Source organism: Pseudorasbora parva, chromosome 14 (genome assembly GCF_024679245.1).
Source record: "Pseudorasbora parva isolate DD20220531a chromosome 14, ASM2467924v1, whole genome shotgun sequence".
NCBI lineage: Eukaryota > Metazoa > Chordata > Actinopteri > Cypriniformes > Gobionidae > Pseudorasbora > Pseudorasbora parva.
In genome coordinates, this window is record NC_090185.1 from 23,558,535 (window position 1) to 23,579,358 (window position 20,824).

At 36.4% G+C, this 20,824-nt stretch overlaps 2 protein-coding genes across 2 annotated transcripts in view; both read left to right on the forward strand.

Moving 5' to 3' along the window:
• The first annotated feature begins 604 nt into the window (after positions 1-604).
• hmg20b (high mobility group 20B) lies at positions 605-10,841 on the forward strand. Its single transcript, XM_067415940.1, has 9 exons — positions 605-852; positions 4,077-4,174; positions 4,345-4,566; positions 4,671-4,791; positions 4,882-4,937; positions 5,052-5,118; positions 5,193-5,408; positions 5,487-5,619; positions 10,340-10,841. Exons 2-9 carry the CDS (start codon positions 4,097-4,099, stop codon positions 10,350-10,352), a joined length of 906 nt encoding a protein of 301 aa, XP_067272041.1. The 5' UTR covers positions 605-852; positions 4,077-4,096; the 3' UTR covers positions 10,353-10,841.
• Positions 10,842-11,559: 718 nt separating this feature from the next.
• The window catches only part of unc13a (unc-13 homolog A (C. elegans)), a 46,410-nt gene continuing 37,145 nt past the window's right edge, over positions 11,560-20,824 (forward strand). The window contains exons 1-3 of the mRNA XM_067415935.1: positions 11,560-12,087; positions 18,954-18,983; positions 19,079-19,178. Of these exons, the coding sequence (XP_067272036.1) occupies positions 12,066-12,087; positions 18,954-18,983; positions 19,079-19,178 (152 nt within the window). The 5' untranslated portion in view covers positions 11,560-12,065. The remainder of the gene's footprint in view (positions 12,088-18,953; positions 18,984-19,078; positions 19,179-20,824) is intronic.

A 20,824-nucleotide genomic window follows, 5' to 3' on the forward strand; every position in this document is an offset into this window, starting at 1 on the left:
GGCTTTAACTCCGATTTTTCCTATAGTAATGGGAAACTTGGTAATATATATAGGAATTTTAAAATTGTGATTTAGGTAAAATCTTAAATCAGTTTAAATGTTTTTTGTAAGGAATATTTTATAACTGCTTTTTCATTAGCTAGATATTATAGTGTATAATAATATAAATAGTATATGTGGGAAAATAGTAACCTATAGTATAGTAATTATTAAAATATTACTATATTATAATAATTAGTAAAATATTTTATCAATTTAATTTGATGGAGCGGTACAAACAACATTTTATTACTAAAATGGTTTGTTGACATCAGTACACCGTGACAAAAGCAAAAGTAAAATATTTAATAACTTGAAAAAATGCTTAATTATTTCTCCCACAGAAGAATAACTGAGTTTTGCAATTAATATGATTTTACTACAAAGGCATAATTAAGCTATTAATTTGCTTAAGTAAAACCGGTTAATTTTAGTTACTGCGGGTTTGCTACAAAAGTTTACACCATGTTTACTGTAGTAAAAAAAAAAACATTGTTATTTCAGAAGAGGTGAAGAGAGACATCGAAGATATAAATTACATGGATTTAACACTGTCTTATAGCCTAATGAAAAGTCAAGGGAAATAATTTATCAAGTTTGGTTGGTGATGGAAGAAAATGTACGAAAATACTTCAATACTCTAATAATAATAACGACTTTATGTCCAGTCATGCGCAATGCAAAGAACACGCTGCCCTTCGCCCCGCCTACCAAAAAAAACACAAACCAATCAAAACCACCAAAGAACTGTCAATCAAACCAACGTTTGCGGCGAAGCTAGCGTTTGAGTAACAAAAACGGGCACTAATTTAGGTAAGTGGAAATCTTTTGTAATAACCGCACGAACGATACTGATAAATACAAACATATATATATAAATATCTAAAAATAAACTTTCGAAAAGAAGACACGTTTTATTTAATTCATCTGAGCTTCAGCAGATGCTAGTTAGCCAACTATGCTACTTCAGCTAATAATAATAATAACCGATGATGCAGAAATAAATAATTTTTAAACATTAATGCACCAAAACCTCCAACTCACATGCACGTTTACATCTTTTATGTAAATAAAACACATTATATAAACCAACAATTTATTTATTTAATGGCTGTGCTTCCAAATATAAATTGATGATGCCTATCTATCTAACGTTAGAGAGCATTTAGCTGCTGTGCTGCCCTGCGGTGTTATTTTAGTATCGATATATACTATAGTTTTTGTTCGTATTTTTTAATTAGCTTTTATGTTTTCATCCTAGTTAAACTAGTAATAGTTTTTTTGTGTCTTTTTTATTTTATACAGTTATTTTGCTTTAGTACATCAAGTTTAACTAAATTAAACTAGCTGAGATAAGTTTTTTTTTTACAGTTAATGTTTATTTTATTTCAAGTAATTAAATCTTTTTTTCCTTTTTTATTTAAAGAGATAGTTCCCCTAAAAATGAAAATTAGCCCATGATTTACTCAACCTAAAGTCATTCTAGTTGTATATGACATTTTTCTTTCAGAAGACATGTCCTGGCTTATCCAAGCTTTATAATGGCAGTGAATGGCTGTTTCTGTTTTGAAATCCATGAAAGTGCATCTATCCATCATAAAAGGGCTCCACACGGCTCCAGGGGGTTAATAATATCAGGCCTTCTGAAGCGGAGTAGCGTGATTGTGTAAGAAAAGTATTCATATTTAAAGCTTTGCCAACTTTAATCTCTAATTTATGCTAACTGTCGTAGGATGCTCCAGTAAAAATATGCTAGTTCTCGTGAGAACCAATTTTTGTTTTGCTCTATCCTCTGCACTTCCGCTTTCGTCGCAGGAACTTTTGTTGCCTTCACGTGCTCTCTGAATTATCGCAAATACGAGGTGCCTAGGTAAAAATTGCGCATGAACGCCCTCTCATTTCAACATTTGAATGCAATGAGCTCGTAATCACGACTTCAGAAATGGGAATTATCACATTTCCGATAGCACGTGAAGGCTGCATTATGCCAGCGTCCTAGGTGCGTCATACGCTGGAACGCCAGCAGGGTTGCCAGATGCCAGCAGGGTTTTCCAGCCCAAAACTTCGCGAAAAACCGCCCAAAAACCGCCCAATTTTTCCTGGCTTGTTTCTCGTTTAAATACATTGAAATCATTAACAAGCTTTAAAATGACTCCTGTATCGACTAGCCTATCCGATTTCAGAAACAACATTCAGTGAAATGAATGCAATGGTCCGTGTAGGCTACTACTTTTGCGTCCATTCCTTTTTCGTTTTTAACCTTGGGAAAAAATCATTAAATGGAATGGTTGTTGTATTTTTATATACTATGTTGAATAACAACATTTATATCAAAACGTAGGCTATACACAAATTCCATGCGCACAAAATAAAATAACTTTTTTTGGATTTAAAAAAAAAAAGTTACGTTTTGCATTTTTATTATCTAAAAATTAACAGATTTATATAAAAAAATGTACATTTACAAATGTTCTTTTGTAAAATTATTTCCAGATAAAGATATGATCAGTCAAATGAAACACAATAAACTTACAAATAATGATTAGGCCTACAAATTAAAAAAATATCGGAAATGTCGTCCAATTATCTAATACTAGGCTATTATTTGATGACAATACATTTGGAAAACAAAATACAGCCATTTCTGCTTTTTTTCTTTTAAACAAAAAATCAAGCTGCACCCTTTTTTAAACTACATCTTTCATTCTGAAATAAAATAATGAATGAACAAAATGTACACAGACTTTCTCTGCCTCTGTCCGTAGTCATTCTGTTGATTCCAGAAGAAAAGGCACTGCTTATGGACACTTACATTTAAAAAAAAAAATAATAATAATAATTTATATTATTTTTAATATTACTTAAGATATTTTTTTATATTATTAAATATTCTTTAAGACAATTACCTTGCAGCCTATCTGCTAATTCTAGCTATTATTCAGTGAAAAAAGAAAAAAAAAGAAACTGCTTTTCCATATTTTATGTCTAAAAATGGAAAACGGAATGGACAAAAAAGCATCCTCAGTCTGACTATACTCATAGACATCTATATGATGTCTATGATTATACTATTAAACTATAAGCTTATGTCACGGAAAATAATGTGATCAACTCTTAGGCGATCAATGAGTGTTTATTGTCAATAGAAGTCGCTTGGAACAAAAGCCTAACATGAAAACATTATGGATATACAAAATAACCCACTATAACATTTCAATTATTTCAAATACATGAAACATGCATAGTCATGGATAACATTACATGAAAATCGCGCTGACCATATTATTTAGACAACATGTGTCAGTCTTTGCAGAAGCAGAACGTTCGTGCACGGCGGCCATCTCTAGACAAAGCATGTCAGCCAAGCCAGAGCTGTAGTGTGTGTGCGAGTGAGTGAGTGAGGCTGCTGCCTGTTGAACAGAGGGTCGTAGGAAGAAGGATCTGAAGTGCCGGTGTTTCGGCTACAAAAAACCCGCCGCACTGATCCAAAACCAGCCCAATTTTTATCCACCCGCCCAAACCTATTTTTACCCGCAAAATAGATTGCGAAACCGCCCAATTGGGCGGAAAACCGCCCAATATGGCAACCCTGAACGCCAGTCTCTCATGAACTTATCAGAAGTAAGAGATTACAGTTTGTAAAGTTTTAAATATGGATATTTTTCTTACACAAATGAATCGCTTCGCTTCAGAAGGAATTTATTAACTCCCCATGGCTGTGTGGAGCACTTTTATGATGGATAGATGCACTTCTATCGACTTTAAAACAGAAACAGCCATTCACTCCCATTATAAAGTTTGTATTCGTCTGAAAGAAGAAAGTCATATACACCTAGGCGGAATTAAATGCTCATGGTCTAATTAAAATTTTTGGGTGAACTATCCCTTTAACTATAATAATCATTTGACCCAAATATATATAGTTATTAAAAAGTGTGCAAACATCACTGTTGCTTACGCGCAATCAATGCATGTATGATATGTAAGTATGTATTTCATCTAGTCTAAATAGATACTCCTCATATTCTGTGTCCTAGAATTCCTTGAATTTCATGTAATGGGGGGTGTAAAGCAAGAGCAAACTGATGCTCCTGCATCTAAAGACTCTCAACACAACGACTCTGCTCAGGAGGAGGTAAGATCAGGACTTCTTCAGTAACCTTGTCTATTATTCGTCACATAATACCAGTACTTTAAATATGTAATTGAGTGATTGTAAAAGGTTTTGTGGTCAAGCACACTCATATTTGTCTAATACATTCTTCCCAAATTTGATTTGTATTAATTTGAGTCGATTTGTTACAGAACCAATCGACTTCACAGCCAGTAAAGAAGCGAGGCTGGCCAAAAGGGAAGAAGAGAAAGAAGGTTTTGCCAAATGGCCCCAAGGCTCCGGTTACTGGGTATGTGCGTTTCCTGAATGAGAGACGCGAACACATCCGAGCCCTTCACCCGGATCTTCCCTTTCCGGAAATCACCAAGAGACTCGGAGCAGAATGGAGCCGTCTGGCTCCTCTTGATAAGCAGGTATTATTAATAATATATTAATGTTAATTGACTGATAAATTGTTTTCTTTTAAACTGGAATATTGAATTGAATATCTTTCTGATGAAAATTGAATTATTTTCAGCGCTACCTAGATGAAGCTGAAAGAGACAAAATGCAGTATGCACGAGAACTCAGGGAGTACCAGAAAAGTGAAGCTTATCAGATAACATGTGCAAAAGTTCAGGACAAGAGAATAAAGAGAGGTGAAAATGTATATTTTTCATGTCTCTTGGTATTTGCCTTTTTGTGCATTATGCTGTAATTTGCTATTTTTTGTATTTATTTTTTTACAGAAGAGGTGGCTTCTGTCATTATCAATGCCAACAGTTCAGGATCTACAGGTTTTAAGGTAAGTGTACAAACAGCCTGAATTCCTTAATATTTCCAGAACATTCCTGAAGTAGATACTTGAAAGACGTGGAAATTGTTCTTGCAACCTGGCTCATGAAGCGATTTCCTACAGAACTCGGAATTCCCAACCAGATTTGACGTCCCTATTTTCACAGAAGAATTTCTGGACCAAAACAAAGGTGAGTTTTTTGTTTTTTTTTGCTGAGCAAAACATAAACATCTACATGTTTTCTTAAAATGACTCGATTCCCAGCGCGAGAAGCAGAACTGCGGCGACTGCGCAAGGCTAACGTGGAGTTCGAAGAGCAGAATGCAGTTCTCCAGAAGCACATCTCCGACATGTTCAGTGCTAAAGAGCGTCTGGAAGCTGAGCTGGGCCAGGATGAGCTTCGCACACAGGCTCTGCAGCGCCACCTACAGGCGATCAAACAGACACTTGTCAGCAGTCTGGCCACTGTGCCCTTGCCAGGTTAGTACCATACAGTGCCCATAATATTACTACCATGATAGATTGTTGCAATGGGATACAACTTTGTTTTTCATTTAGGCACAGGCGAGACGCCATCGATTGGAACGCTGGACTCGTACCTAAGTCGCTTGAGTAGTGCTTTAGAGAGCAGGCCTCATGAACATCGCGCCTTAGTCCTCAAGCTACAAGAGCTCTTAGCTCACCTAGACAGGTAACTATTGTGCGATACAATGTACAATAAGACCATTAGTGGACAAAGTACACAAATTAAGTATTTGAGTAAAAGTACAGATACCCTAATAAATACAATATTATTCCAGTAAATGTACAAAATAACTTGTTTATTTATTAAAAGTAAAAACTACTACTTGATCAACCATGTTAATTATTTATTCTGTTCTAGCAGCTGTCAGTTAAAATTAATGCATACATTTAATGTATTGATCTGCAAATAAATGAACGCTTATTTTATTTAAAAAAACGTTAGTAGGTCTATCCACCCTTTTCCGGCACTTGTGATGCTTTGTACGGGTTATGGGAGTAACTTCTGTTAAACTGTAAGCAGTCAGCGCAAGGTTCACGCCATGAACACAATACATATTTTTCTTAAAAATTGCAATGCCTTTTTCTACTTACCCTTTAACCATCAAAAATTAAAAGTATATTTAAAAGTGTAAAAGCATTAACAAATTACTACAACAGAAAATAAATGAATAACGGCAAAAGCTTGATATATTTCTGCAACAATGTTACAGACTTGGTAAATATGAGCAAAGGCGGCTGTGAAAATAAATCTGCATTGTTTATCCTTTTGATATTCATTCCAAAAATTTCATTGAAGTAAAAGTATTGAAAGTGTGGGGGAAATCTCATTATATTTTTTCTGTAGTTCACGTTGGCCACAATTATTGGCACCCAATTACTGCAATGTCCTTTTCCCAAGATAACAGCTCTTGAGTCTTCTAATGCCTGATGAGCTTGGAGAAAACCTGACAAGAGATCATAGACCATTCCTTCATACAGAATCTCTCCAGATCCTCCATGTTGGTGCTGCTTCTCTTCAGTTCACCGCACTCATTTTCTATAGAGTTCAGGTCAGGGACTGGGATGGTCTTGGGAGAAGCTTCATTTTGTGCTCAAAGACACAAAGGTTGATTTTGATGTTTGTTTTGTATCTTTGTCCTGATGGAAGTTCCAACCACGGCCCATTATACGATTTCTAGCAGAAGCCATCAGGTTTTTGTTTTTTTATCTGTTTGTATATGATGTAGTCCATGATGCTTTGTGTCTGAACGAGATGTCCAAGACCGCCAGCATTTAACCATGGGCATGGGTTACTTATTATCCCTGTTTGCACCAAACCCATTTGGTGGGTTTGCTGCCAAAAATCTCTTCTTTTTTTATTACATTTGACCATAGGAACCGGTCTCCAATGAAGCTTAGTCCTGTTGGACAACTGAATATTTTGTGAAACCCTCAAAACAATTTTGCTACAACCCTTTGTACATGTTAAACAATAGGATAAACAATGCAAATTTATTTTTATAGCCCCCTTTGCTCATATTGGCTAAGGGTACAGAGGGCACTGTATGACTGTAGTAATCTTAGGGCTGGGACAACGCGTCGATGTCATCGATGACGTCGACGCAAAAAATACGTCGACGCAAAATATGCGCGTCGATTCGTCAGACCCAAAATAAAGATGGCGGCGCCGGAGAGTAGTAGCAACCATAGATATACATAATAAAGTATATTATGTAATTAAGTCTATTATTTATTATGTATATCTATGGTAGCAACACGAGTGGCTCCTCAGACTTTCAGAAGTGCAAGGCTTGCGGGTTGGCGCGCGGCGCGCACGGAGCAAGCGCTCTTATACACAGGTGCGCATGCACGCGTTTTGTTGTCACGGCTACATAAACAAATTTCTGCACACAGGAAGACAGATGTTTAAATTAAGTTACGGTACCCACATCCAGTTATGGTGTCCCGCCTTTGTTTTACTGTCTATTAAAGTCTGCCGCGTTTAAGTTACGGTGTAGCCTGTGTACTGTCATAGCCTACATGTTTTCATAATGCAGAATATTCACTCAGCGCGCTGTCAGGCAGTTTGGGGCTGCCCACTGCACGAGTGTGTGCACTCGAATGCCGTGACATCGTGAGCTCACGCATACAATCAGTAGTAACAGTTCGCAATTATATCCATATATCCTTGCTTTTCTTGTAAACCCGATAAAATCCATGGCAATGAATGTCATCGGGGATGTTTAATCCACAAGCATTCTGAGAATTATTCCTACTTGTCGTTCACATCAATCTAAAAGTTGTCCTTTTAGGCTATAGGCGATTTTCATTCAAAGATGTAAAAGTAATTGCTATGTAGCCTATTGTATCATTTTTTTGCTAGATAAAAACATTAAAAACATATAGCAATAAATAATTTCTCTGTTTAGCGTATGAATGGGCAATCCGATCCAGTCTGCGCTGTCATTAGAGTGTGATAGCCAAACTTAACCCTTGATTAACCAGCGGACACTATTTGCTATTTATCTTATTACAATCACATGCATTTTTACATGATTTGTTATTTGTTCTATTTTTTATATCTTTGCATTATATATGCAAATGTTTACTCATTAGAAATAATCTTATCTTGTTCATATAATTCAGTGTCACCTATCAACCTGTAAGTTTTGCTGCACAGCAATGAAGATACTCTTTACAAGACGTATTGTGTCCTTAATAATGGCATCAGAATGCAGCCAAAGCACATGATGGTAATAAGAAGATGGCTATAATTAATTGTAAATCATCCAAAATAAATGCCATGATCATTACATTTTATACAGGTGTTACTATATTGATTTTGTAAAAGGTGATCAGCAACCAAATATTGATAATATGGAAGTTACTGCCTTTTGCCTTGGCATGACTCCACATTTTTTTGCAGACAATACAAAGGCAGAGTGCAGTAACTTCAAAATAGGGTGTGTGTGTGTGTGTGTGTGTGTGTGTGTGTATTTTGTTATGATTTTATTGAATGCATTGTTCTTGTATAGTCTTTTACTTTGGAATTTTAAGAGCAATAAACATATATTGCAATGTTAAGGAATTAGTTTTTTTCATTCAGATAATTAAATCAACATGTATAAATTGCTATTAGGCAATTAATGGGGAGATAATCGGTAATCGAATCGAATCGTAACCGAATCGGACAGGAAAAATTAATCGTTAGATTAATCGATGCATCGAAAAAATAATCGCTAGATTAATCGTTTAAAAAATAATCGTTTATCCCAGCCCTAGTATTAGACTATGTAACATGCGTTTCCTTAATCAAAAATGTTCTTTAACTGAAACATTGAGTGATAATAATTCAAAGTGATTTCTGTGATTGTGATAGGCAATCAAATATTATATTTACCTGCTTTAGAAACATTCCAAACACTGTTAATAGGGATTAGAAGTGAGAAGGGGAGACAATTACATTGTAACGCATCTGTATGAAAAACATGGAAAGAGATGCAAGGATTTGGCGTGAAAAACAAGAGATTCTTGGTGCATTCCAGTGAATTATTATATTTTAAAAATTAAAGTAGAGAGAGCAGACCACAAATGTGCAGTTTATGTTGTCCTCAGGGCTTGACATTAACACCAGACAAATGCGGAGTGTATTTCAGAAGTGGCGTGTGACGCAGTCACTCCTAATAGCCACTTTAGTGGTTTGAATTTTATTATAATGCATACATTTTTCGGCATCTGAAATAATAAACTATGTTCAATGTAGTGTTGTCAAAAATAAAAAAAAATTAGACATATTGATACTGAAATACCTGAAACACTTCCAATACTCATACTCATCATCCACAGAATAGATACACAATACTAGCTGTGCTTTCTCGTGATTCGCACAGTTTTTGTGCACAAATAAAGCCACCTCTCAGTACTAAATTGAGTTCTTTTCACTGCTTGGCAAGTATTCATGTAAACACAGTCAGTTATGTTTTAAGGGAAGGTAAACAGAAAATGCATGTATAACAGTATAATGGATCCATGTGTCAGGTCTTAAAGTAACAGCAGCCTAATTTACCTGCACTGGAAAACAAATATTGTTGGTTTAACTTAAAAAAGTAAGTAATCTGGTAAGTAACTTAATAAAATTGAGTTAATTGAAATTAAACATTTGAGTTGATACAATGAAGGAAGTTGGTTTAATAAATAGAAACTCAAAATATTATTGTATCTGAACCACATAAAAAATGTGATAAATCATGAAAATAGCTTCACTGCGTCATCACAAATAAAACACACAATTACCCAATATTCTTACAAAATCTTTTAATAATATTTGAATAAAGGTTGTCGATTCTCAAAAATGTTCACTGTATTAACTCAAATTTTAATGTTCAATGAACTCAAAATTTTAAGGCAACCAGGTAATTTTTTTACAATGTGCTGCCAAATTATGAGAGAATATAAAAAATAACTAAAAGGCAGATTTTCCCCATAGTATCGATCAAAATTTTGGCCAGTGAAAATTCTGAGTGGCTAGTAACTTTGGAAAAACACTAGCCACAGTGGCTGGTGAGCAAACAAATTGATGTCAAGCTTTAGAAAAAAGAAAATAATCAGGAAGGAAAGAAAGCAGTTACTGAAAAGAGCTCTTGCTATAGATATTCTTATGATACAATTTTATCACATTAATGGCAGAGTGGTACGTTATCCTCTTAAAGTCTGAGCATGAGAAATTACTACTTCTCAATGTTCAAGTATATTATGCTTTTAGAATGTTGTGCTGTACAAGTTTCCCAAAATAAAAATACTCTTATAAAGTACAGGTTCTTGACAAAAGTAATGGAGTAAAAAAGGCTTTGTCCACCACTGCATAAGATCTGGTAGTTATTTTTGTTTTTTTCTTCATTTTCTTCCAGTGAAAAGCTTTAAATGGTGGGATCTAAAGGTTCTACATCAGGCTGACCAAAGTTTTCAGAAGGCCTGGGACCCAATGATCTGCCTCACAAGGTGTAACAAGGGCCACACAGTTACAGTTTAATTGGATATTTTCACAAGGCTAGCTCAACCAATCAGCTAATTTGTGACACTTGATGCCGGCAGATTCTAAACATATTGACATCGATCACCTAATGCATGACATATTTGCTGTTTTGATAATTACAGCAGCTCATGGGAAGACTAAGCCCAGAAACCATGGATTAAAGGCATGCAACTATTGCCTTTGCTAGAATATTTTAATGAAATGTGAAGTGCAGCGTTTTACATTGGTTGACCTGAAGCCTTACTGCACAGCGCTGTGGATTGCAAGAAGCTCTTGATCATTTCTGCGGCATGATTTTTTACTCTAGGCGTTGAGTAACATTCTCAGTCATAATGTTTTTTAAATTAAATTTCCTTAAGTAATCTTAATTTTTGGTTGTATTCGTAAATCAGTTAGCATTGCAAAGGGTGATGAATTCTAGCATTAAATATATTTCATGTAAAGAGTTTACACTGCTTTAGTGATGTACTTGAATTAGATTTTTTTTGACTGTATGACTTATTTTATTATGGGGGAAACGTGTGGTGAAAAAAGATAATAAAATCTGGTAAGAATGGCTTTACTTTCTTTTAGATGATTATTCTTCTGTGGTTGAATCCATGTCCAGTAGAGGGTGACATTGACAACAATATAAAGAAAAGTCCTATATTCTAAAGAAAAAGGGAGTGTTCCCTTCAGCAAAATAAATATATCTCATATCCTTTGGAATTACAGTTTTGGTATATTAAATATAACATCCTTTTCGCTCTCCAGGCGTAAAAATTGAATGTAACTCTTACTGAATGCAGCTAAAACTAATAAATGTTCTCATGAAAGTAGGAAAAGTCATAAAAGGAGATAATATTATGGACGGTTAATGTCACTTTAATATAATCTTTTTAGATAATTTATTTTAATGGAGTCTGAGACCGTCATTCATTGTTAATTTGTGTTTAACGGAAAAAAAAAGTCAGTCACACAAGTTTAGAACAACATGGCAGTGATGAAACGATGACAATATTTAATTGTTGGGTGAACTATCCCTTTAAGTTAGTTTTTCGACCAATTAAAAACGGACATTGGAGTCTCATGGGCCCCGAAACCTTTTTTCTGACTTATTCCCATGAAAACAGCATTTCATATATTGTTTCATAAAAGGTGCACTTTAAAATGATAAACACTTAAGTACTGCTCCACACTTCGGCTGGATTAACGCCTGGAAAAGAGTGGAGGAGAGGCGTCCGCGTGCTCTGCTGCCTGTCACAGTACTGCTCGCGTGCACGGCTTGGACCGTGACGTCACGGTAGTAGCTATCCTCGCGGCGGCGGTGCTGAACAAGATGGCTGTGCGTCGCGTTACGAGCGGCTGAAAAAATAGCGCTAACATCACACATTGCCGGGCTAATAGCGCTTTACATCGAAAGGGGAGTTGAAAATGCCCTCGAATTGAATTATCTGAAGCAATTGGAGTAGCAGCTGTTGTTATTTTATAATTTTTTGGGTAGAGTTTGATAACGTGAAGGGGAGGTTTCTCAACACAGAAGAAATTCCATAAATCGTTTTAAAAACAGTTTTATTTTATAAAATAACTCAAAAAGGGCGCGGATAATAATAAATAAAGAGATGTCACTGCTGTGTGTTGGAGGTAAGTGTATTATTTCATGCATGGATGCATTACTTATACCAGCTGTTGGTTAAGCGCTATGTTATACATTTATTATATACCTTAGTCGTGCTAAGGGTTAAAAATTACATTGTATTAAAAAAATACTGTCTTCAGCAAATCACCGAATTCTGTTATTCTCTACCAATTTAATTAAAATGCATAGTTTAGTTGTCTTACGTGCTTTCAAGAATCAATAGTCTAAAAAAGGATCAATAGTCGGTTAAATATTCGCCTTCCGTGGAGTTTAATTGGTTTGTATTTATGCAACATGAGCTGAGCTGTAAGGTTACAGACAGTGTGTAAGAAGTGTATCCTCTGTGCAGTGCCTCTTTTTAGTATTTTAGCTTAATAACTCGCTTTATTTGGGATACATTGTTTTTATGTATTGCATAAAATGGGCAATATGCACTAGAAATGCACAGGGAGATCAGTATATTGAATCCACCCGTGTTTTAAATCCAGCCAGGATTCAGGGGTGTGTTCCCTTGATATTCCAAATGGAGCTTTTGCTGCCCTGCTCAGCTGGGATCTACTTTGATGTATGATACATCTATTTTTAACTGTGTTTACTGTACGATGGTAAAATGGCTTTACAGTTCAACGCGTTCATGAAAAATGTTACAGGTGTCATTTTCTTTGTTGTGATTGCTACATTTATTCTACTTAAGTAGACTTACAGATCTAAGTATAACAAATCCAGAACAGTTTAAATCATTATATGGTCTACTCTAAATGGACAAATGGATGGATATATGATCAGATCCCCCTTTGTGGATAGTCTGATGGATCAGGGACCCCATGTAATATATTGTAATATACTAAGTGATGCATTTTTGGCCTGCACTATAATAATATAATAAAATCTTATTATAATATTCTATTAGCAAAAGCATTATATAATCACTATTAATGTACAGAATTATTTTAATATATGTATTTTTTTAAATATTTAAATTATATTTTCTTATTAATTTTGGCATATTCAATTATATATATATATATTAAAAATATGTTACAATGAGACTGCTCTCAGGTTTATAAGTTATATTTGTTTGTATGTTTTTTTTTTCATTAAAAATAATATTCTCAATGACACAATTATTTTCAAATATTTATTTAAAATTGTATTAGTATTTAAAAACATATTTAATTAATATTATTTTTTATTTTATTAACATTTTTGGAAGACTAATATCCATTCATATTTAAAAAAATATATATTTTAATATTAAAAATAAGGGACAATGAGGCTGCTGTCATGTTTATATTGTTATATATATATATATATAGAGAGAGAGAGAGAGAGAGAGAGAGAGAGAGAGAGAGAGAGAGAGAGAGAGAGAGAAATAGATAAATAGGTGTGTGTGTGTGTGTGTGTGTGTGTGTGTGTGTGTGTGTGTGTGTGTGTGTGTGTGTGTAGTGGAATATAGATATAGAGATATAGATGTGTGTGTGTGTGTGTGTGTGTAGTGGAAATTAACAATAACCAAGATTAAAAATGCTGCAAAATTGTAGCTTATTGCTTTTGTTAACAATTCTGCTGAGCAATGTTAACATGCAACCTAGATTTTCGTTTTTTTTTATTTATATTAGGGGTCCTTGGGTTTTGTCTGAGAGTATGAATATGGACGCTGTAAATCTTTGGCTGAATGTCTTTCACTTGCACTTACTGTTAGCCTATTTGGTCTGCCATGTGCAATGGGCCACTTGCCCGTGTTCGCTTGCCATACTCAGTTCTTGATTGCCATTTAACGCAAGATGACATGCAAATCAGATTGGTCTGTTGTAGAAGATCTGTTTTAGGAGACTCAGAATTCTGAACGATACAGTAAGCCATGTTACTTTGAACACATCCCACACAGACATTCTGATCCATGGCACGTCTGCCACCACTCTGTAATTAAACAGGCAGCAGATTCACAACCAGCGTCCGAAAGTGACAGTGGGTGTGTGGGTGTGTCATATAGACTGGCATCATTCTTGGCGCCTGCCGCAGTAACCTGAGCAGATGTACTGTAAGGCTTGCCTAATTCCCCCTGGATGTGTTTTGTAGTTAAAAGTCTTGCATAACCATCTTTTTGCCAGTTTTCAGTGAAATTGTAATGTGCCTTTTCTAAGCTGTGTTTAATATAGATAAATATTCTAGGTTGTTATTTAAAATCTTGAAATCGTGACACAGAATGGAATGAGTAGATTAAAGGAATCACCAAAAAACAAAAACAAAACAAAAAACATTTGTAGTCAATTCGTAACCATTGACTTTAATTTTATGGAAAAGAGCAGCCTGCATATTCTACTACACATCTGTATTTGGGTTCCTCAATGAAAGAAAGTCATACAGGTTTTTGAAAGGAGTCAATTATTAGAGTTTTATTTCTCTGCCTTTAAAGGACTGAGGCCAGATATCGTTTTCATATTAATAATTTAATAGAATTGCCTATTTAACCTCCTATATATATATATATATATATATATATATATATATATATATATATATATATATATATATATATATATATATATATATGACTGAATTGTAGTTAACACTAACAGCCGTTACCATGTATAATTTAGCAGTGTTTCTCTGTTGTGATAGCATATTAAAAATGTGTAATACATTTTACATCGAAATAGTAATGTAAAAGCAGTATTGTTATTGTTAAATGGTTATTTCACCCAAAAATGAAAATGCTTTCATAAATTCCTCACCCTCATGTCGTTCAAAACCCGTAAGACATTAGTTCATTTTCGGAAAACAAATGAAGATATTTTTGTTGAAATCCGATGGCTCAGAAATACTTTCATTGACACCAATGTCATTTCCTCTCTCAAGACCCATAAAAGGCCCTAAAGACGCCGTTACAAAGTCCATCTCACTACATTGGTTGTACAATAATTTTATGAAGCGATGAGAATAGTTTTTGTGCGCAAAAAAAAAATATATAATGACTTGTATAGTGATGGGCCAATTTCAAAGCACTTCTTCCTGAAGCCTTGGAGCTTAATGAATCAACTTATCAATTTATGATTCGCGCGACTTTGGCGATCCGAACCGCTGATTCGATACACTGATTCATAACGGTTAGAAGCTTCGTTTTGAAATCGGCCATCACTATATATGTGGTTATTTAGGGGTTTTTTTGCGCACAAAAGCTATTCTCATCTAGCCTAGAAATCTAGACGCACCCTAGTAGCAGCAAATTTAATCTGCCCGCAAGTGTCGTCTAGCAACTCTCGATACCATTCTGAGCTGTATTCCCCTAACTCTTGCCGGACCAATCACATCGTGTATAGAGTCGGTGGGCGGGGCCATAATGACGACGGCCGAGCTGCGTTTGCGTGCTTCTAGTAAACACAGAAACTGGCGAACGGCGGCGGTCTTTCGAATCAGCTTTGACCGCGACTCTGGAAGACTTGGAGTTAAGCTTTTCTCTGAGAAAAGAACAAAGAGCGGCACTGAAGTCATTCTTAAAAAGGGAAGATGTGTTCAGAGTTTAGCCGACCGGATACGGCGAATGTTTAATCTGTCAACAAGCTCTGTTTCACCTTCGTTGCTCTGGTTGGTGGTAGCGTTATCCTATTGCGTGCAGAGGGAGTTTGAAATACAACCTTTTATCCCGCCCCTCGGCTTGAGCTGTCAATGGTGAGTTTCCAGACCAAACATCTTGATGTGGGTGTGGCTTGTCAGGCTAATTCGGATTTCAACAAAAATATCTTCATTTGTGTTCCGAAGATGAACGGAGGTCTTACGGGTGTCGAACAACATTAGGGTGAGGAATTAATGACAGAACTTTCATTTTTTTGGTGAACTAACCCTTTAACTAAAAATTAGTTTTCCTTAATTGAAACAGAGATGCAATAAAATCAAATATAAATATTAGAGTAAACGTAAAATGCGACCTCATTTAATTTATATAAATGCCTCATTTGATAAAATTACTGAAACAAAAAATTTAAAAAAATCTAATGTATATAGAAATATTAAAAAAACTAATAAAAATGATAAAAGCCCATAAAATATTAAAACTTATAAAAAAAAGGAAAAAAGTTAATTCAAAATATGAATGCTATAAAAGTATAAAAATGATACTACAATAACATAATATATTGCATTTATGCTTCTCTCCACAGAGAAAAACAGCTTTATTCCATCAAATTTCAGCACATAGATAATTAGTTTTCAGATTGATGTCATCACTGATGGATTGCTTTAAATGCCTGCATGATAAATCCAAGCTTACTTTGAAGCGTGTTTTAATATCATCCCTTTTATCCAAGCTTTTAGTCCCCACCGCAAAAAACCCTTCTCTCACATTCACCCTGAAGTGGTTATTTTTAGTGTCAGGATATAGCTCGCTATGCCCATGCCCGGCTACCCAGAGAGATTAATGGAGCGCGAGAGGAAGAGGGAAAGAGATAAAGAGGCAGCACACGTGCATGCCAGCCACATGGCAGGGAATGGTGCGTGGGAGCATGAGAGAGGAAACCCTGGCAGAGACGGGTGGAGGCAGTGGCGAGTCGTGAGCGGGAACTTTAAGCGGGGGTGCAGCTGTTGATCATTTTGAAACTGTCATACCCTGCGTTCTGTTCTGAAGAGCTCAGCCCTATGCCCTATACATGAGAGCTTTGAAGGGATGAAGGACACAACCCTGGTCCTGGAGTGCCCACACTACATTTGAGATGTGTTTTTAAACAAACACAGCTGATTCAATTCATTAGCTAGTTAGTAAAGACTCCAAGACCTTAGACGGGTGTGTCAAAAAGAAATTATTTCCAGTTGTGACCACTTTGGTTTGGAACAACCCTTCAGTACGGCAGCCATCTCATCACTGTTTTGCCTCCGCTCTGTGCCGCTCAAAATGCTGGAGATGTTCTGTTTTGTGGTCTGTCTGTAATGATAGGGTTTAATTTGTTTGTTTCAGACAGTGCATGGCCAATTTTGTCATCATATGTACTGTACACACACACTTACAACTGGAAAGACTTTATTTCTGAATGCCCACAGTAAAGATATGCTGTACACTTCATTAATCCAGCCAGTCTTATCAAATTGCAAGCGTTCTAATCAGAATGAAACATCATAATATGTGAACAATATAATTTGCGCACTAAATCCAGCCGAAACACCAGCACAGTTGGCAGATATTTAAATGCTCATGACAGAGATTATCTGCATTTCACAGTGATTGGCTGCCGCTTGGCATTTTCTGCTTAATATTTTCTCAACTTTTCCACAGTCTCGGCCACTCTCAATGCCGCTATCTATATGCTGTCAATCCCACAATGTATTGTGTGAGCATTGACCATAAAGATCGGCTTAATTTGGAATTAATTGAAAACGCCCTGCTCTGTTGAGTTCTGTCATGAAACTAGATGGCGCAGGCAAATAGGTCCTTTACTCAACCTGCTTGCAATCACATCATTCACTATAGGGCACAGCTGATTGGTTCCTGCTGTTTCAGTAGCCAATGAGCTTGCTGCTCAACCTTCAAATACTTGGTTAGCATTTTCTGTAGCAGTTACAGTGCACTTTCAGAAACCCTCCCTCTTCCCCAGCTCCACCTGTATGCTATATTGTCCAGCTGCAGCATATAATCTAGGTATTGGCAGTAGAAAGTCCCATACTTGCTCTGCAGCACCAGCAACAGCAGGCAGCGTAGCAGTTTTTATTCCACCAATATCAACATCTATACGGCTGGTCTGGAGCTATTAGCATTCTTGGACCACCAGCTGACCTATCAAACTTCAGTGTTTTGGATGCTTTTGTCCATTCTAGGCTTCAAGCAAGACTCCCTTGGTCAGTCTGGGTTTATTTACTAATTTTGACTAAGCTGATCTACCAGGTTAACTCACACCAAACCTGTACTCTGTACCAAACATTCTCTCTGCTCCGCAGGGAACTGATGTTCAATGTTCCACAAACATTCAAGTTATCATTCACAGTCTGTTGGCAAACACATAAATGCAACATGACTATATCCATTTGGTTTGCTTGTGATATCATCAGTTTTTCATAAGACCCTGACTCATATACTTAAGATTCAGTATAACTTAAAGTTACTCTCAGCAGTTAAAAATGTCAACCGGTAAGCATTTTTGAGAAAGTGAGAAATTCTGCACTGAATTTAGAGAGGTACGCTGACTGTGAAGGATTACAGTGGAAGGCTCTGAATTATTTTAAGGTCCCCTTAACCCGAGGATGCTTCACACTGAATAGGGGAATATGAATTATGAATGGGGCTGTTGACGTCACTCGGCTTTAAAAAGGAGCTCAGTTGGAGAACAGTTTTCCCCTAAGCATAATTGACAGTGACTGCCTCTCTAGCCCTCTCTACAGTTTCATAACCACCCAAATTGTTCAAAAGCTATAATAAACTTGTTTATCGGAGAATTCATTTCTTTGCTGAGCTCAGTGATTCTTTTTTTGCTTGACATGTTGGTTTAAAAGCCTTTATATGTTTTCATATTTATTTCTCTTCAACGCTTACACTAAAGTACTGCAGTGGTACCATTACCATGGTAAAACCATGGACCTTTGATATCAGGTAAACTTAAATTCACCCTATACTGTAGTATTAAATGATTATCATATTTATTTACCATGGTACCACTGTACAACATAGTCAAATTGCCTTCTCACTAATTTTGATATGTATCTTATGCCACTCTCTCCATGAAAGAAAATAAATTGATGCAAACTGGAGTCTAGGGCCTTGAGGAATCCCTTTTGCAGGAATGCAAATGTGTTAACATCGAATCTCAAATGTGCTGCCTGATATGTAAAGTGTGATTATTTTTAATACCTGTTTATCACTTATTTACATACACATCTCTCTCTATTACAGTGAAGAAAGCCAAGCTCGATGGACCACAAGGTAAGCCTGAAGCCTCACTGTATCTAGCTTTCCACACAAACCTATCTATTGTGTTTTTGCAACAGTCTAGTAAATAAAATGTTATTTCCATGCAGAGAAATTCAACACCTACGTGTCACTGAAGGTTCAGAACGTGAAAAGCACCACCATAGCCGTGCGAGGCAGTCAGCCATGTTGGGAACAGGACTTCATGTTGTGAGTTCCCCTTTCCTTAAACGGGTATTTCTTAGCAGAAACAAATGGGCTAGAAACACAATGCAAGTAAGCAAGCATGTAGATTATGTATGCAAATATTTGCACAGAGGGTCCCATTGTACATGCACTATATTGCCAAATGTTTTGGGATGCCTACGTTTACATGCACATGAACTTTAATGACATCTCATTCTTAATCCATGGGCCATCCTGAAACTATTCCTGCAAAGTTGGGAGCATGAAATTCAAAAATTGTCAAAAATGTACTGGTGTGCTGAAGCACACTTTTCAGAGTTCTTTTCACTGGAACTAAGGGGCCAAGCCGGACCCCTGAAAAACAACCCCACACTATAATCCCCACTCCACCAAATTTAACACTTGGCACAATGCAGTCAGGCAAGTACCGTTCTTCTGGCAACTGCCAAACGCAGACTCGTCCATCGGATTGCCAGACAGATTGCATCCGATGCTTTGCATTGCACCTGGTGATGTAAGGCTTGGATGCAGCTGCTCGGCCATGGAAACCCCTCCCATGAAGCTCTCTACACACTGTTCTTGAGCTGATCTGAAGGCCACGCTAAGTTAGGAGGTCTATATCTATTGACTCTGCGACTTCGGCACACTGTGCGCCTCAGCATGCATTGACCCCGCTCTGTGATTTTACTTGGTTTTACCACTTCATGGCTGAGGTGCTGTTCCCAATTGCTTCCAATTTGGGATTCCCTAGGTAGTGGCAGTCAGGTAGTACCCCTAATGGTTTCACTCTCTTTGGCCCAGATGTTGCCTAGCACTGAATGCAATAAATCTTGTCTTTATGATACAAATGTGTTTTAATTATCCTAGAAGAGTAGATACAGTAAACGAGCAGCAATAAAACATTTAAATCAGGGATGGGCAACTTCGATCTTAGAGGGCCACTGTCGTGCAGAGTTTAGCTTCAACCCTAATCAAACTCACCCGAATAAGATAGATTACTATAAATTACCGGAAAGATACAGATTGGTTAATTTTTATCAGGGTAGGAGCTAAACTCTGCAGGACAGTGTCACTTCTGGACCGACATTGTCCATCACTGATTTAAACAGTGAAGCTCAACAAAGCAATTATTAATGCTCCTACTTAGCATTATGGGTTTATTCAAAATGAACGATTATCTGCAAAATTCTTGCCAATCTCATCTTGAGTAATTTATAAGCCAGATCCAATTCAGCTCACGGTATGCAATGTTTAACGTGGTAGTAGGGCTGTTTCGAATGCCATTTTTTGAGCTTCGAAGCTTAGGTGGCAATCAATATCGAATATTCGAAGCTTCGGTGGGTGGGGCTAAATATATAATAATAGTGTCGGTTTGCATTTGTATCATCTTTCACGACTTCACGTTTCACTCTTTGGCATCGTAAATATGTTGCGGCAGACCCAGTGGAGTGCAGTGTTGCATTTTGTGCAATATGATCAGGTGGCACACATTCTTTAAATATTAATAAACATTTAATAATCTTTTAAATAGAACAGTTTCCGGTACGCATTACACGGGCAGGTTTATGCTCCGAAAACGGACAGTGCACAAGTTATACAAAACACAAAGTCTGTTGAGAGCAAGAACTTTATAAGGTATTAATAACGAACCTTTCTTTAAAACAAATGCA

What these genes read in the sequence shown, in the direction of transcription:
- hmg20b (XM_067415940.1), top strand. Translation starts at nt 4,097, where the DNA reads ATGGGGGGTGTAAAGCAAGAGCAAACTGATGCTCCTGCATCTAAAGAC. An exon ending in ATTTCTGGACCAAAACAAAG is followed by an intron (nt 5,119 to 5,192) that starts GTGAGTTTTTTG and finishes CTCGATTCCCAG; the next exon opens with CGCGAGAAGCAGAACTGCGG. An exon ending in GGCCACTGTGCCCTTGCCAG is followed by an intron (nt 5,409 to 5,486) that starts GTTAGTACCATA and finishes TTTTTCATTTAG; the next exon opens with GCACAGGCGAGACGCCATCG.